This window comes from Durotheca rogersii (assembly GCF_024521655.1).
Source record: "Durotheca rogersii strain YMJ 92031201 chromosome Unknown GGS23scaffold_1, whole genome shotgun sequence".
Classification (NCBI taxonomy): domain Eukaryota; kingdom Fungi; phylum Ascomycota; class Sordariomycetes; order Xylariales; family Xylariaceae; genus Durotheca; species Durotheca rogersii.
The window spans coordinates 808,722-827,651 of record NW_026251232.1 but is presented as its reverse complement, the minus strand read 5'-3'; the positions used below and the strand labels follow the sequence as shown (position 1 = coordinate 827,651).

General features: G+C 39.4%; 1 protein-coding gene across 1 annotated transcript; it reads left to right on the top strand.

The window, feature by feature from the left end:
• Positions 1-14,625: 14,625 nt before the first annotated feature.
• On the top strand, positions 14,626-18,742 carry GGS23DRAFT_543843 (uncharacterized protein). The gene is made up of 6 exons (XM_051514871.1): positions 14,626-14,684; positions 14,778-15,258; positions 15,344-15,453; positions 15,549-15,907; positions 15,960-16,257; positions 16,321-18,742. Exons 2-6 carry the CDS (start codon positions 15,221-15,223, stop codon positions 18,297-18,299), a joined length of 2,784 nt encoding a protein of 927 aa, XP_051376774.1. The 5' UTR covers positions 14,626-14,684; positions 14,778-15,220; the 3' UTR covers positions 18,300-18,742.
• Positions 18,743-18,930: the final 188 nt, after the last annotated feature.

The window sequence follows — 18,930 nt, the reverse complement described above, 5'->3', positions numbered from 1 at the left end:
GGGCCTTAAGCTCGCTTTTCGACGAATATTTAGGCGTAGTTACGGAATTAATTTATTTTATCGCTTAATATCTTAACTACGCTATCGATACTAGTAAAGATCTCGTAAGAGTTAAAACGGTCGGACATTTTATCGAACTATTAGCTTCTAATTACTTATACTCGTATTAATATTACTAAAGCGTAAGCTTATCTTATTCTTCGCGCTTATTATATTAATATATAGCTTACGTTAATATATTATTATAAGTTCGTTACGATAGCAAGCGATAGTAAGGAAGTACCGTAATTAAGAGATAACTTACTTAAATGAAATACGCGCGGATAAAGTAATATATAGGTTATATACGTAATCGAAAGCGATAAGGAATTAAAAAGAAGCGTATCGGGTTAACTTTAAATATACTTCTATAGAAGAAAAGAAAAGAGAGAGAGAGCTATTACGAAAGAGTAAGAGATTTTTCTCTTATAGTATAGAAGCTTAAGTATAAGGAGGAGCGTTACTAGGTATTAATCTAGTAAAGCTACGAGAGGATTCGCGTACGATAATAATAATATAAAGCGAAGTAATAAAAGCCCTCGCGAGCGTATAACGAATATAATAAATATACTTAATTAAAAGCTACGATATATCTCTTTTATTAGGATATTAGGAAGAGTTAATATAATAGCTAATTAAAAGGATACTTTAAGCTATTAGGAGTATTAAATGGAGGCGTAAGTAATTAAAGCGACGAATATATTACCCCGGAAAGCTAGCAAGGCGAGTAAGGCTCGAACTAACCTAGGACTTTAATTAAAAGAATAACTAAGCTAATTATCGCAAGCCTTTCGGCTAAGTTATTATTATTATTTAGCTAAGCTCGCTATCGCGAGCCTAGTTAGGAGGTATATTATATAAAGAGCTATTTATATATAGCTCCTTACTTCTTCTCGAGTTACTCGCTTACCTAATATAACTCCTAGCTCGCTTATATAACATAACTCGTAGCTTCTTATCGTTTATATATAGGTAGCTCGCATTTCCTTTATTAATCTCCTTCCTTCTTAAATAGTTAGTTAATTTACCTTCTTCTTCCCACCTTCCGTTGCTCTTAAGAAGTAACCTTAGTACCTACGTAGCTCTCCTAATCTACGTATTAATACCGGTACTTTACTCTCGCATCTAGCTTTAGATAGTCGCTTACTTATTTCGCTATAACGACTAATACGTCCGAATTCTCCTTAGATAAGATTCTAGTTAACGTTTACTTACGAGCTTACGATAAGTAGCTACGTTAATTCCTAACGCTGAAGTCGATAGCTACTTAATTCGGTATCTAGAAAGACGTTAATCTAGATGGAGTTAAGTTTAACGCTACTCGAATCGTAATAAGTATTCTTAAGGAATATATTACTTAAAAGAACGAACTTCTTAAAGAAAACTATAAGAAAGCCGTCTACGAATAAGCGTCGATCCTAACCGAAGACCGAGGAGATTAATTACTAAGGCCTAAGGTACGAACTCGAAAGTAATAAACGGTAGCGTATAATAAGCTCGTTTCCTAATAAATAACGATCGAGGCTTAGGTTATAGCTATTAGTAAGTAATATAAGGTCCTTTATAGCTAGATTCTCGCTTCCGTTTCTATAGGCTTTCTTAAGGTAGTTAATATAGAAATATAATTCCTAGATCTCGACCCGACTATTTAAAACCTCGTAAAGATCTTCCGTAAGTAAATTACTCCTACCGAAGCTACTATTAAGACGTTCGTTAAACGAGAATATCGTAAGGTACTTTAAAGAATAAAGGTAGGTACTTATAGTCCCGAGTAGTTTTACGCTATATAATAATACGCCTTCTTTCGCGTTCGCGTTTATTATATTAATAAGATTAAGGGCGTTATAGGAGCAAAGGATTTCCTCGAAGTAATTAAAGCTAAGATCGTAATCGACTAAGCTATACGGGTATTAATTATTCTTATTAAAGCTAATAAATTCGGCGAATAACTAAAGACCCTTAAATAATTAAGCATCGTATTTAACGCTTTCGCTACCGAGAATAAGTAAAAAGGTAAATTAGGTTATAAAATTTTCGTAATAGCTTATTAAGAACCGACTCTAGAAGCGAAATTAATTAATAATAACGGCTAAGGAAAACTAACGAGCTACGAATGCCTTTATAAGTCTAAAGGTAAACCATATTTATAAGTAACTCGCTTTTATAGAATTCTATAAAAGTCCGTTACTAGTTAAACTATACGTAACCTAAAGCCGATCCCGGCTAATATTATACGAAAAATTAAGGCTAAATACGACTTACTTAAATACGCTAAGCTCCGAAACTAGATTAACCGCTAGGGGTAGGACGTTTCCGTAAATAATATACCTAATAATCGCTCCGGGAACGAAGGAGGAAATAACGCTACTACCTAGCTAATTAATATTAACGTAATAGTAATCGACCTACGTACTATATACCTATTTATTTAGATTAAGATCTACTTTATTATAGACCTAATCCGATACCTACTATCGGAAAGTACCGTCTTCGATAACTATAGAATAATTTACCTTATTAATAATCGTAATCTTTTAATAAAGGGATTATTCGTTCCCGTTAGAGACGGATAAACGATCGAAACTAATACTACGAGCTTTTCTATTATTAATACGGGTCGTAGAATTATCGAAAAGTATATTTTAAATTAATCCGGTAAGCCTGCCTTTAATTTAAAGCTTAAGGACGTCGTATTTATTAAAGATTTTTACGTTAATATTATCTTTAAAGCGAAACTTCGTAGTATAGGTATTTAGTTTTACGGTTTAGATTATACTTTAAAGAATAGAACCCTCGAGAAAAGTATCATAGTAAGGAAGCTAAAGCGACGCTTTAACCTAATCTTTTTCGAATTTAAGTAGTTCTTTTCTTATTCGTAAGTTCTACCCGTAATACCATTTATAATACTATCGAGTATTCTACGTAGCGTAGCGTCGATCGTAGTAATACCTTATTTCCTAGAAAGAAACGTCCGGTAGAAAAGATCGAAAAATATTATTAAACCGAAAGAAGACTCCGAGGTATTCTAGTACTAGCGAGTAAGGTATTTTAGTCTTAAGGCGCTTAGAGCCCTCGTTAAAAACGCCCGGAACGTTAAGATTAACGATATACCTATAATTAAGTACGAGTATTATAGTTAAGCGATAAGTAAGAGAGTAATCTCGCGCCGTTTATTAATATATCGCTCGCTACGTTTTTTTTAGAAGGTATATTAGGATTTATTTAACTACTCGGAAGGTTACGACGGATTTAAGTAGTTTATCGTAATTAGGGATAAATTTAACGGAATATTATAGGTTAAGACCCTAGAAAGTAAGTAAGGTTTATTAATAATAAGAACTCTTCGACTTTTTAAAAGATAGGTTCGGAAGTAATTCCGATTCTTAATTTATAAGATACGCTACGATAACGAGCGTTTAATAATAAGTATTAAAGGTATGTCCGGATATAAGATCTAGGTAGTAAAAGAAGGCATTAATTTCGAACTCCCGCCGGTTAATACTAAGGAGTTAACCGGTAGGAATAAGAGAACTAGATAAATTATTATCGTTAAATCGATTAAAATAAGGATTAAAGTAAGGCTATTAAAGAAATTATAGCCGGAAACCGTTAAAGCCGCGGTATATCTAATTAATATTAGCCCTAATTAAGCTTATAATCTTCGTATACCTTACGAGCTCTTAAATACTTAGTTTAAGTAGTACTTTAAATGATATACTCTAGAAGTAATAAGGAAATTAACGAGCGACCTACGACCGGATTAGAACTATATTTATATATACGGGTATCGCGCGTATCCTTTAATAAGAAAACGTACTTAGGATCTTAATAGGAGAGGGTTTAAGGTAAACCTACGAGTTTATATCGGGTATTTAATAGGATATTATATTAGTAACCTATACCGAATTTAGGTTTCTAGGTTAGGTAAAGTAATCCTAACTAAGGATATAATCTTTAACGAAGAAACGTTTTATAGCTAAATAAATAAGTTAAAAGCTTAATAACTTAAACGAAAAGAAATTAATCGAATAAATCTTTCGATACGTATAAGTAATAACGTTATTTAATTAATTATCGAAGTATTAAACCTATAGGATTCGTTCGTATTATTTAATCGAGAACTAAGTAGCGAGCTAACTCCTCTCGGAGGTAGCGAGCCTACCTTAAGTAATTAGGATCTAAATACGACTTAGTCCGCCGGTCCTAACTCGGGAATAAGGCAGCCTCTAGAAAAAGAAGAATTAGAAATAGATTCCGATAATTTAAAATACGAAACGGCTAGGTTTAAAAACGAATAACCGCAAGAGGTAATAAAATTATTCGAATTAATCGAGTAGGAAATATAAGAATAACTCGAAGCGGAAACCTAGGAGAAATTAAACGAAGAAGCGGATATACCTTATAGGCTCCCGAATTTAAGACTTACTTTAGTCGTACCTACGGAAGCTACGGGAAATAAGAGTATTCCGATAAGGAGTATAAAGTAACTAAAGTTAGGTATGGTTATTAGTAAAAGTACCGAAAGTCCGGAGCGGCGAGTATACTTCGCCGACGGAATAGATACTCGGGAATAGCCTCTAGAGTAATTAATTAAAAAAACGCGTACTTCCTCCGAAGAAAAGGAGTAATATAGTTTATTTCCATAAATTACTTAGCGTAAGTAATGTAAAAAAAAGGTCTATCTTCCTATTATTCGTTATAGTAGAAGAAAGAAAGGAGAAAGCCCGGAAAGAAATGGAATAATAAATAGCTTAAGTATTAAAGTCTATGTAATATCGGATAACCTAACGGCTAAGAATAACCTTTTAAGAAATCGCTAGCTCGACTTCGTAATAACCTTTTAGCTTAATTAATTAAAAGGATAGTAAGTAAAGAGCTACGATAAATATATTACGCTATACTTAGTTTTCGTAATAACCGTTAATTAAACGAAGGCCGAGCGATTAAACGTATCGCTTAATAAGATAAGAATTTACCGCGACGATTTACTTAAACCGCTAAAGATATAAAAGAACTTAAATAAGTATTTATTAGGAAAGCGATTTAAAGAAAACGCTAGATCTAAGATTAAGGCCTTCCTACGTATTAAAATATAGCGTATTATTAATCGTAAACGGATAAAAATAAAGCTAATTTTATTAATATAAGTCTTCGATTATAAATTCGACGAAGATAATTTCCTTATTACTTATAAGTCGCGCTTAATAACGCGAGGAAATTTATAGCTTAAAGAGTTATTCGAGAGTACTTACGTAACTACGTTAGTAGCGAAATCGTTCCGTATAATAATAGCTATCGTAGCCTAATTCGACCTCGAAGTTAATTAGTATAATATTAAAAACGCGTTCTTTAACGTAGTAAGACCGGAAAGCGACTTTATACCTATAGAGTTACTAAACGGGTTTAAGGAAGAAGGAAAATACGCCTTCGTTATAAGAGTAGTATACGGGTTTAGAGATTTACCCCTACTTTAGTTTAAGGAGATCGAGAGTACCTTTAACCGCCTGGGACTTTAAAGCTCTCTAGAAAAGCCGTATTTATTCTATATAAAAGAACGAGAAGTCTTCGTATTAATATACGTAAACGATATATTAATTATAAATCATAAAAGCTTAGAGGCGATAGTATAAAAGGTAGCTTAAGGGTTAAAGGATATTTATAAGACGAAAGAGCTTAGATCGGTAAAATAATATTTAAGGATTAAGGTAATACGTAATCGCAAAATACGAACTATAACCTTAATATACGACGCTTATATCGAAAAGATTATTAAACGCTTTAAATTAGCGGATAATAATTAGTTTCCGATAATATTACTATTAATTACCGAGCTAGTAAAGTATATAAGCGTTACTTCGAAATAATAAGTTAAGGAATATTAGGAGAAAGTAGGGTTACTACTTTATAGCGTAATTATAATACGCTTAAACGTCGCTTTCGTAGCGTTTTAATTATTCTATTTCTTAATTAATTTAAGACCTTAATACTTTAAAGCGATTAATTAAACGATTAAATACCTATATATTACTCGCTTCCTTAGTATAAGGTATAAGGATAAGAATAATAGCGCTTAAGTACTCTTAATTAGTAATAACGCTTTATTTATAAACGATTTTAAGTTAAAAAAGTCGTTTTAAGAATACGTAATATCTTTATTTAAAGGTCCGATTATATGAAGAGCCGTTCGCTAGGATATAATATTAATATCGACGACTAAAGCTAAACTACTCGCATTAGAATATATAGCTAAGGAAACGATAACTCTTAAACGTTTCTTTAGGGATATTACCCTAGAGCTAGGAGAACCTTAGAAGGTATATAGTAATAACTAGTAAACGATAAAACTAATAATAAGGGAGAAAGAAAGGATTAATACTAAGTTACGTTATATAGATATATAAAATATATAGCTACGCTAGGAGTACTAAAAGGGTACCTTCGAAGTAATCTACCTCCTTATTAACTAAATATTAATAAACGGACTTACGAAAGCTTTATTACGTTAATCGTTCGAATATTTTAAAGTATTATTTAACCTATAAAACGCTTACGGAAAAATAATTATAATAATACTTAAAGAGTTACCGTAAGTACTAACGGTACGTAAATTCTCCCTTTAATTAATTAATATATAGGTATAAAGTATTACCGCTATATAAAAATAGCTCTTTTTACCGCTAAATACCGAACTCGTATTACTTTTAGATCTTAATATAGGAAGGTTACTTTAAGATAAAGAACTTAACTACGGGAGTAATAAGTAAGGCCGGATTAACGAAAGATACGAATACCGGCGGGTTCGTTTTAGTACTTAATAATTTCTTCGTATAAGCGGTCGGCTTATCGATATAATACTTCGTATAAGTATTACTTAAAAGAAATAAGCGCGTAAGCGCGAGCGATTTTAAATATTACTTCCTTAGAAGATTACTCTTCGTTTTCGGAAGTTTCCTTTCCCCCTTTTCTTTCTTTAACGTCCTTTATCTTTATATCTAACTCTTATTCGAAAGCGATAACGGGTAAGGCTACGCTAGGTATTACGGTCGATAGGCCGGCGAAAGCGTTACTTATACCGGCTAAAATAATAAAAGGGCTAGTAAGTATAAAGTTAAAAGCGGGTACGGTAAAAGCGGTCGATAATCCGGTAGCCGAAGGACTTACGCTTAGTTAAGTAAATTAACCGGAATTAGTTATACTTCGTCGCGACTCGGCGGTTTCGGGAACCGCGGGTATTTATTCCTTATTCTAATAAAAGGTTAGGAGTTCTTTTATTATCGTAACGAGCTTAAAGGCTTATAAGTAACGTTAGCGAGTATTAAATAACGCCGAATAAGGCTTATATATCGATAGAATCCTTAATATAAGCGACGATAAAATAAATAACCGATAAAACTAAAGCGTCGGCCCTATATAATATTAGCTTTAAACCTCGACGTATGGAAATAAAAGTACTTATAAAGATACGTAGGCGTAACCGAATAAGTAGCGGTAATAGCGGCCGATACTCTAAAGAAAATCGAAATATTCTTTAGTAGATTTATTTTAAGCCGTATTACGTACGTAGCTTAAATAAGGGATTATACGGCGAGTTCCGTACTTTCGATTACGGATAACCGAAGTAATTCCTAAAGCGACGGTAATAAAAGTAAGAGCGGCTACCGCGACGGAGGTATTAAATAGAACCGCCGGAGCGGCCGGGCTAAAGGGAGTAATAAGGGCGGTAGTAACTCCGGGAACCGAAGAAGCGCTACGGTTTCGTTCCTATCCTCGTTCTCGTTCTACGATATTATTACGGGTCGGTATAATAATAATAGCGGTCGCTTAGGTTACGCGAGTAACGGCGATATTATTAGAAAACGTAACCTAATATACGCGAATTTAGGCTCGGATTTTACGCAAAGGAACCTTACGAATAATTAATATAGCCGGGCGGTCGCCCTTTTCGATTATTCCTTCGTATAAGGAAAGGGAGTCTTCCTCGGAAAACTCCTCCTTAAAAGATTCGTCGGTAAAGACCTTAATAACTCGGGATACGGTATCTTAAAAAACGCGAGTAACTAAGGCTTAGATACGTTATATTAAAGCGTTAGATACGATTATATCGACGTCGCTTTCGTCGATAAAAGGGTTCTTAAAGGGCTAAGCGATAACTAAAGCCCCGGACCCGGGAATAAAGGATATCCTTCCGCGGCGAATAAGGCTACCGGCCGAAGCTTTAACGCTACCTTCCGTACGAATACGGAAGGTAGGCTAAAAGCTCGCGATAAAAAAGCCGAGTATCCTTTACTCTAGCGAGGCTACGGTACCTTAAAGCGTTAGTACTATCTTACGAAGCTTTTAAGTATCGGATATATTAAGAGATCGTTAATTACGGTATTATATTATTACCGGTAGATAACGAGTAAGTAATAAACGGATTATCTCGAATAACCTCTTATTTATTAATATAGAATAACTAACGATCGCTTTATTATCCTAGGATATTTTAATACTAAGAATAATATATTAGTCGTAAATAATAACCCTTATCGTAATAAGCTAGGTTATTATCTTACGGTTACTTAATAAAAATATATTACGATTCGTATAATACGCGAGCTATGCTTTACGTAAATTATAAAGGAAGCGGACTTACCTTACGATAATAAATTAACGAAGCTTTATTAGTTATATTAGCTTACGATCGCGTAATAAATAAAATTACTTAATTATAGTTAGGAATATATACCTATAATAAATAACTTAGGAAAAAAAGGGAGAAAGAGAGGCACGCTTAATTTAAAAGCGAGAAATCTTAGATATATTTATACTTAACCGCCTTCGTAAGAGAAACGGTAAAATCGGTTAGTATAGGTAACGCGCGCGAGCGCGCGCGATAGTAATAAAGGAGATTAAATCTTGGTATTAATACTAGAGGTATTATTATTATTACTACTATATTACCTATATAATTAACTACCGCTTAATCGAAAGCGAGTAATTATACGAATAATTATACGAGTAATTATTTTTATTTATAATAAACTATGAAATATTAAGTAAGGAGTACGAAGAATATATAACTTAGGAGAAAATACCATTAGTAATAAACCGGAATATATACGGATAAGGGAATATAGGGAAGCCCGAAATAAGGTACCTAGTAATCGATTAACCTTAACGAAGTATAACGAGACTAGGGAATAACCCCTTGGGCTATTATCGTAAGCAAAGGACTATAGTTAACCTTATTATCGTAAGCTTAACTAGGGGATATGTTACGTAAGTATATACCCCTAGTAGGAACTACCTAGCTTACTTAAGCTAGCTAAGTACTACTATATATACCTATAGATCGCTCTATACTCTCTAGTAGCTTTCCTTCTTTTTTAGTTAGTTAATATATACCTTCTTACCCTCATTCCATTACTTTCTTTACGAATAACCTATTAACCTAAGCTTAGCTCTCGCCAGCTACGTAACATAAGGGGTTATTTATAAAACGCGCTTAGGTCGAGGTTACGTAATTAATATTAGGCCTCGTAATATATACCGGAAAGTTCGCTTTTCTTACTAACGAGGTATACTTTTAAACCTTTCGTAGGTCGGCCTTATCGTTAGCCTCTTTCGGTACGACCGCGTTCCGATTCTTCGGGTTATACGGTAACGGATATAGCTTCGTATCGCCGTAATTAAGCTCCTTTAAAGCCTTTTCCGTATATTATTATTAATCGAACCGGACGTTTCCCGTAAGAGACGATCGTTTTATCCGGACCCCGAAAAATTAATTAGCGTTTCTTAGGTTAATTATTTTAACCTCCTCTTTAATTATATTCGCGAGCTTATAAAGTCGTTCCTCTTTAGGTCCGAATAATAGGAAATCGTTTATATACGAGGCGATTACGTTTCCTATTCCGGGTCTTATATAAATAACGTCGTTTAAAGTTAATAAAACGTAGCCGTATTTCTTTAAGATGCCTTTTATACGTTATTATTACGCGGCTTTAGCTTATTTTAAGCCATATAACGGGTTAATTAATTCGATAATCTTCGATTCGTCGTAATTATAGGTTTATTTTTCTTTCTTATAGGCTTCGAAATACTTCTTTAATATAGGGAACTACTTTATAAAGATCCTTTCGTTTAGCTTCCCGTTAAGATAGACGGTAATAAAGTCGATTTAAAGGATATATTATTAATAAATAACGGTTAACGCTATTAGCATTCTTTATAATACTACCCTCGCCGTTATCGCCTTAGTTTCGTTATAATCGATGCCTTTTTTCTATGTAAATCCTCGGGCGTAAATTCGTACCTTTAGCTTATCGAAATTTCCGTTAGATAAGAACTTTTTCTTTAAGATTTATTTAGCGTCGATAAGATAGCCGTTAATTACTTCGCTTAGTTATATAAACTTAAACGTATTACGTTCTAGGTTCTCTCGGATCTTTTTAAAAACGGCTTAGGTTTAAAGATTACGCTTTAATTCTTTTATTACCTCTTTAAAGAGCGGTTCGTTTTCGTTTATTTTAAATAGGCCCGCCGTTATTAGTGCTATTTACTTATGGCTTTATTCCTACGGTACGATAGTAAGCGTATTAATATAACATAGCTTTTTTCGGGGCGCGATTTTAGGCGTATTTTATTCGCCTTTAAATACTTCCTTTAACTCGTTCTCTTACGAGCCGCCTAGCGCTAAGGCGGAACGTACCTTATCTAACTTAAGTAATACCTTTAGTATATAAATCTAAGGTAGTTTCTTCTTCGGGCGTCCTTTCCGGAAGCGTATTCTGCCTTTATTTTCGTTTATAACGTTTTCGTCGACGATATTATTATCCTTATTACGAACGTTAGTCGCCGCGATCTTCTTCCGATACCGTAGCCGTTTCTAAACGTACTTAGGTAAGGACCTAACGACGTTTCTTAAGTCTAGGGCCTTTTCGGAGTCTCTTAGTTTTTCGTAAAAGATAACGTAAGGCGTTTTTAAGAAACGACCTCCTTTTACGAGCTAGATTAGGTAGTTATATTCCCCTTCGTAACCTATAAAAACGGCGCGGGCTTTACGTGGTTTTATTTTCTCGGAAATTACCCGATAATTCTTATCGATATAGGCTACGTAACGGCTACCGACGATACGTAAATATACGTTATTAGGTTTATGGTTCTTTCCTAGCTCTATATCGTTTATAAATTTCTCGTATAGCGTAAGCTTTTTTACGGACGAAACGCTAGTCCTATTAATCGTATACGTCGTTATTACGAGGACGTAGTCCTAAAAGTAAGTAGGGATCTTTATTTAAACGTAGATTACTTTAGTATCGTTCTATAGGAAGCGTATGCTTCTTTCCGTTACGCCGTTTTAATATTAATTATTTAGCGTAAAGATATCTAACGTAATATCCTTTTCGTTATAGAACTATTCGATAGCGTTTATACCGAACTTTCGGCCGCCGTTAAAGCGTAATATTCTTATCCGTCGCCGGTTCTTATCCGGGACGCTCGGTAATACCTCGAGTAACTAATAAACTCGGGTAAGGTAAGTTATTAATACTTATTAAGCCTTTTCCTTAGACTTATATTAGGTAAACTTTTTATTTCGGCTATCGTCGTTTACGATTAGTATAAAATAACGGTAGTTTTCGATCGATAGAAGCTATAACTTTCCGAAGTCGCATTAAGTAATTTCCTTAAGAGTTTAAGTACGCTCCTAAGGATCCTTCGAGGGTATCCTAATAATCTTTACCTAATTATACGCGTAATAAGGTACCGTTTTTATAAATACTAGGTCTAGGTCGATCCTTATCGACCTTTTAATAGTTTATATAAGTCTTTCCGTATTAGGGTAATAAAGGTAGCGATGCTATAGTATTAATTACTTTATAATATTATCGTTTAGCTATATTAATATCGCTTATAGTATTTCGTTAAACTTATCGAATTAATACCTTAGCGCGCCTTTTTAATACCGTTTAAAGGGGAGGAGTTTCGGCTCCTCTTTTTTATATTTCCATAATAAGAAACCTCGTTTCTTAGGGTTTAGGGTCGTTAGGACGGTCCCGTTAGGATTTATAATGTTATTTTTATTTAGCAAGCCTCCGCTACGATAAAATAACTCTCCCGAGAAGATCTTAACTAAAAAGAAGTTAATAAATAACGTATAATTTAATTACGCTCGGTTATATCCCCCGTCGTCGCCGGTAAGGTAATAAGTAGCCTTACTTATCTTCGTAACGTTTATAAGGCTTTCTTCCGTATTAATAACGTAACCCGGTAGTAACGTTACTACCGTTCTTAGGTTTAGATCTTTTAAATCGTTCGTAACGTAAACGTTAGCTTTTATATCGAAGAATAGGTAATCTTTATAAGCATTAGCCCTTACTTCGTAGTTAATTCTTAAAGGCTTTACGGGCCGCTCGCCTTTTAACGGGTTAGTTATAGTTAGGTTATTACCGGGGTTAATAAGGATAGGCTTTTATTTAAGGTCCTTCTTACGGCGTAATTCGTTATAAGCGCTTATTAGCTTAAAGAGCTCTACCGTATTTATTTTTATTCGATATACCCCGTTTCCGTTATCGTAATAACCGAATTAAGGTAGCGTATACGGTACGTACGTAATATATTACGTCGACGGTTATTTCGAACCGTTCCTTAATCCGCCGGGAGCGCTATCGCCGTTATTATTACCGCCGCCGTTACCCTTATTCTTTCGTTCCTTTAGCGGTTTCGGGTAATTCTTAGCCTTATGCTTATATTCCTTATAATTAAAGCAAAGGGGCTTTCCTTATTAGTTCTACGAGGGCTTTTTTTTTTTATCCTTTTCCTTATTTTAGGCGTTATTAACCTAGTTATTATTACCGTCGTTACTTTTATTACCCTTATACTTATTAATCTTATTACGGAACTTTCCGCGGAAGCTATTAAATACGTTTAATAGGTTTATAAGTTTCGTTTTAGTTATAGTATTTACGATCTTAACCTAATTAACTACCTTATCTTATATATAGCTAAGGAATATCGTAATTTATTATTCTTCGTCGATTACGAGGCCGGTATCTATATATTAACGAACGGTTAGTTATTACTTAGACGTAAACTCTACCGGGTTCTTACCGTCGTATTTTATTTTAATAAGTTATTCCTATAATTCCTATTAACGAGCCTTTCCTATAGAGGCATAGGTTTAATCGAATATCTTTAGTATCTTTATATTTAAACGTACGTCCGTTATTAATTATAAGGGTTAATTCCGGTAGGTTCCGGCGATTACTTTTACTAGGGATATTTCGTTTTATTCGTCGAGTTCTATCCCTTCTTTATACCTTACCTCCTTTATAAAAAGCATAAGTATATCCCGATATAAGCTTTAATTCGAGATTCCCTTAAGATAAGCGTCCTTATCGGGGTTAAAAACGAACTTCTTTTAATTAATCCTACCGTCCTTCCTAAACGCGGTACCCCTATTCCTACTCTTTACTTTCCGGCTACGTCGTTTACCGTAATCGGAATTACTATCGGAAAAGCTTCCTAATAAGTTACTTAAGCTACGGCCCTAGCGGCGGTAGCTTTTACGCCGGGCTAAACGCGAGATACGATAGTAGCGGCTATCCTCGCGGCTCTTACGGTAGTCCTTACCGTAGACTCGTTAAGTTTTTATAGCCGATTTATTTAATTTCCTCGGAGTTTTTAGGTCTTTAATATAAGGTTTATCCTTACCTTCGTTAGCGTCGGTAAAGTCGCCTTTTTTTACTAAATCGGCGACGTTTTATTAAGGTTAGCGATAACTTCCTTACCGTTATTCGCCTATTATTTTTAGCTTAGTTATTATCTCCTTAAGGAGATATTTTACGGTATTTATACGTTAATTAATATACTCGGTCGTTTTACGTAAGCCTTCCTATAGCTTCTTACGTATTTTCTTACGGAGGTCCTTTAACGTAATATCCTACGTAATCTCTTATTCGGTTCCCTCTTCGGCCGCTTTATTTTATAATCTCGTAGTTATCCTCGTAACTATCCTCGCGATTTAATCGTTTAGCTTATCGATAACCTCTCTTTACCGTTAATCGTAATTATACGGTTACCCTAGGCCGCTTATTTATCGGAGCTTTCGTTACCTAATTACTTCCGTAACGTAAGTAGTTAAATAATAATAAAATAACGTAATAATAAGCTTACGAAACGTATAAGGTATTACCATATAGCCATCTAAGAAACGGGTAAATAGTTAATTAAATTATAGTTATTTACGTAGCCTTTTAGAGCCGTTTTACGTACCTTTTATATCCCGATTAGCCCTCGCTAGGGCAGGGCTTACCCTATAGCTATACGTAACCGATTACGTGCTTGCGCGCCTATACCTACCTATATATATGATGCGTATAGCGTACCATGTGTGTTCGTCTGCTCGAATCACCCTCTATTCACTCAGCCATAAATGACTATGGAGATAAGCCAACACGCATGAGGTACAGCCAACACGACCGCGGGTTGCGAGTAGGACTGCTGCGTATTGGCAGTGTCATCGCTCACGCCACCAATCCATATTCGAGGTGCTTTACGTGGACCTGGAAGCTTGGGTTAGGTTAGGTTAGGTTAGGTACCTTAGGTATCTAGGTAGGTACGATAGGTAATGTAAGAGGTACCTTACCTTACGGTATTCTGTTACTGTACGTAATCGATGACCATACCCGATTGTGACAAACCTCGATTTCTACACATTCTTGAATATGCGAGTACTGAATGTTCGTGGGTGCCTGGAGGCTGGGTTAGGTACCTCTTACTGCTACGAGTACCCTTATAAACAAACCACCGATATGCGTATAGACCTCTGGACCCGCCTAAGCTAGACGACCCCAACCTTACCTAAAATGGTCCAAAGCGACAAACTCCACGAACAAGGTCTCCCTCATTGTTTTGCGCGTGAGGTCTACGATTTTACTCCGGACCACATAGCCACGTCTCTCTCTCGGTCCTCCCTCCCAGCCAAACGAGGCGACCCATCCATATCAGCAGCCTGCGTCTCGAAACCGGTGCGACACACGACGTCGTTTGGGCTTCCTGTCTTTTCGACACTGCCCGTCACCGCATCCTCCTATGCTTCCGTATTCCTACATCCAGCAGAAATTTCTCGGTCATTCTTAGCGCAATCTATCCATCTACCACATGCAAACCCATCTCGCCCGCAACGCCTTCCGTGCCCAACATGACGGCGTTGACTTCAGCTCAGATCGAGCTCGCCAAGTATGTCGTCCTCCCCTTCGGATACACCGCTCCGCGTTCGCGTTCGCGTTCGCGTTCTGGTCAGCCGGCTAACCCTAGCTCGCAGTTCTCTGACCCCGGCCGAGCTGCCTACGAAGCTGCGATGTGCCGTCTGCAGTAAGTTGGCCATAAACGCTTTCAGGTTACCCTGCTGCGAGACCGCCATATGCGAAAAATGTAAGCTAGATATCTCTTTGTCCCGATCTATCCTCCCGTGCCTGGCCCGGCCTGGGTGCGGCTGCGTCATAGGTGTAGGCCCTGACAGATGCTAGGTCAATCCACGCTACCCTCTGCCTGCCCCGTCTGCGAGCATTCTCCCGTCTCGGGATCCGACTGCACCGTCTACAAGTCCCTCAGGACTACCATCAGGGTCTTTTTGAAGACCGAAGAGAAGAAGCGCGAGGCTGCCCGCCCCAAGACTAACGGTTCAACACCAACGACCCCTATACAAGACACGCCGACCACCCAGATACGCGTCCCTGCGGAGCCGCATCCTCCAGAAGCTGCGACAACCACCCAGGACGGCCCCGAGCTTCAAGCTGTAGAAGCCTCCGCACCTTCTGCCCCGGCCGATTCGGAAGAGCCCAAGGCTACCGATTCTAAGCCAAAGTTTGATGCTCTACCTAAACAGGTTAGTTTATCGTAGTTTTCGTGCTCTACAGCCTAATCTGACAATTCTCTAGGACTCGCATGTAAACGGGCAGCGCCGGGATCCCCTCCCGGACGAAGGAGATTCTCAAGCCATCGTTCCCGGAGGACGAGAAGGCCAAGGTGAGGCAAACTCGGAAGAAACGGGAGAGGATGGTCAAGGTGGGAATGACAAGGATCAGCTAGCACAGCCCGGGATGGGCGTTGGCTTCGACTCGGTAAATGGTGGTTTCAACATGAACTTCGGCAACGGGGACATGAACCAGATGCAGATGATGCTGGCCATACAAAGTGGAATGAACCCGGCCGCTTTCGGCTCCTTTCCCATGATGGGTAAGAACTCTTTAGCCAGCCGTGCGAATGGCAGAGACTTGTCGGCTTACTTGAGCGATCTAGGAATGATGGATCCGATGACGATGCAGAATATGATGATGAACGGTGGCTTTGGTTCGCAAGGCATGGGCATGAACGGCATGAACATGAATATGGGCATGAATGGGTTCAATGGTGGCGGCAATGACTGGAACGGACAGCAATCATGGAACGTCGGCCAAGATAATTTCAATCCAAATGCTCCTGGAATGGGAAATGGTGACTTTGGCAACTTTAACTCAGGTTTCCGTACAGGCTTTTCTTCAGGTAATTATGGTCACCACAACCAATTCAATGATTACCGTCGAGGTAACTATGGTTACCGAGGAAGAGGCCGTGGCAGAGGCTTCAACAACGGAGGCTATGGTCGCGGGTACCATCAAGGATATAACAACCACCTAAACGCAGGCTGGGCTGAGCAAGGCCCCCAATTCTCGGCCGACAGAGACGTCCCGACAGCACCGGACGGCTCCCAGGCACCAGGACAAGACTCTAGCAGCGTGGACGAATTTGGCCGGGTCGCGCGACCGGGATCGGACCAGGACGGACAGCCGGTCGAGGAAAATGGGAACCCAGAACCGGGAGGTAGCCAGGATCGTGCTATCGCTGACGGATCCGATAAGCCAACGCCAGAGAACCCGCGACAGGTTCCCCAGGAAGAAAGATCGCAGTCTGCGCAGGGCGATCCTGCAAGTAACCAGGGTGACGTATCTTCTTCTTCTGCTAGAGATCCACAATCGGGGCCTCGGGGTCTCTCCCGTGGACCTGCTGGTCCGACACATCCCCAACCCGCGGTCCCGGATGTGCCATTGAATGCGCCGACGGGCCCCAAGGCCATGCGCCAGGGTCTCCCTAACACTAGTCTTCACCACTTAAGAGCACGTGGCTACATCACTGATGAGAGAAACCCGAGTCCGCGTGCTAATGCGGTCCCGGTAGTGGCAAGCCCGTTGGAAGATAGGCCAAAGTCGCGGAGTAGTTCTCCGCATTCGTCTAAAGATAAGGATCGGCGTCATCGTGAACGTGACCGAGAGCGTGATGATGAGGACAAAAGCCGGGGGCGTCATCGTGATAAAGATCGTGACCGTTCTAGGACATATACCATCTCCAAGAGTCGGACGCGGAGCCGGAGCCGCAGCCGCGGTGATCGTAAGGAGACTCGCAGGCACAGGCGACATCGATCCCCATCCGTGTCGGGTGACGAACGTGACGGTAACCGCCGCCGCCGCAAACATAGGAGCAGAAAGCAATCGACTAGAGACGATGACGACTACAAAGGTCGGGCTAGAGAGGGGAAGTACGAGGAACGTGCTAGGTCTGCTTCTCCTGTCGACCGTGAACAGAGGCATCTAAGTCATCGGAGTCGCCGCGACCGCGAGGAGAAGCGGCGAGATCGCGAGAAGGAAGTTGACAAGGACAGCGATTACGATCGGCATCGGAAGTCTACCCATCGTCCTCACCGGGACCGCGACCAGGACCGCGAGAGAGATCCAGAGCGAGAGAGGGACCGGGACCGGGACCGCGCTCGCGACCACGACGAAGATCGCCGCCACCGCAGCACTAAGAGCTCTACCGCGCTGCCGACTCCGACAGAGCCTGCAGAGAAAAGCTTCAACCCCCCGGCCGGACCCAGGGGGAGCTTTTCAATCAAGGGAGCTAGCAACAAATCGGCGCCGCCCGGGCTCGAGATCAAGGGCGTCAGTAGCAAACCCTCCAACTCGAACAGGCGCGAGAGCGAATCGTCTGCCGCCGGCCCGAGGTCAGCCCCTCCCCCGGCCACCAAGGATCCGCACACGCTGGAGCGCGAGGCTCGAGACCGCGAGCGCCTCCTAAAGGAGGCACAGCGATTAGCAAGTCGCACAGGGGTGAAGCGTGGCCGCGAAGGCGGCGACGACCGCAGCGGTCGCAGAAAGAGCCGTCGTAGCGAAGCCGTCAAGACGGAGGACGAGGAAGAGCGCATGAGGCGCCTCGAAGCGGAGCGAGAGGGCCGTCGCTGGGATTGAGAAACGCAACCACGGCGTTACCGCTTTGTATGAGAAGGTTGTCTATCTAACCGAGACCTACGGTCGCCGGTATAGCGCTCCCCAAAGTTGGCCGTTCAACAACCTAACTGGTATGTGAAAGCGTTAAGATCAGCTCAGGCTTGGGTCCGCATCTTGGTCCCGGCCCGGGGTCGGAACTCTGAACGGCACTATCTTTTTTTCTTTTCTTTTTCTGCCGTATACTGGCCACATCTATCCATTTTTGACTCTGGGGACGGGGAGGTAAAAGGGATGCACCGAAGGTTGTGGCATTATTTTACAAGAGAAATAGGGCGAAGAGGATTTATTACAGAGCTAGGCGCGACTCAGCTGGCCCCGGGGCAGGGCAAACCTTTGGGCTGAGAGCCGATAGGAGTCAACCCGTCTGGTAATAGAGCTACGGAATGCACTCGATTTTCGTGAATCACCGGCGTGCATGTGAATGTCCGCTACGAGCCGGTGGATGCTTGAGAAAGTAAACGGCATGATATGCCTTCGCGATATACTACAGTACACGCCCACTTCGTAGATGTACGTGTAGACGTGTAGGCGTGTAGACATTGGTCACGTTACCGAGTCTTCTGTAAGCCACTGACGTGTGGTGATGGTGGTG

Coding starts and splice junctions, on each gene's coding strand:
- GGS23DRAFT_543843 (XM_051514871.1), top strand. CDS start 15,221: ATGACGGCGTTGACTTCAGCTCAGATCGAGCTCGCCAA. Junction 15,259..15,343: donor GCTCAGATCGAGCTCGCCAA/GTATGTCGTCCT, acceptor CCTAGCTCGCAG/TTCTCTGACCCCGGCCGAGC. Junction 15,454..15,548: donor GACCGCCATATGCGAAAAAT/GTAAGCTAGATA, acceptor GACAGATGCTAG/GTCAATCCACGCTACCCTCT.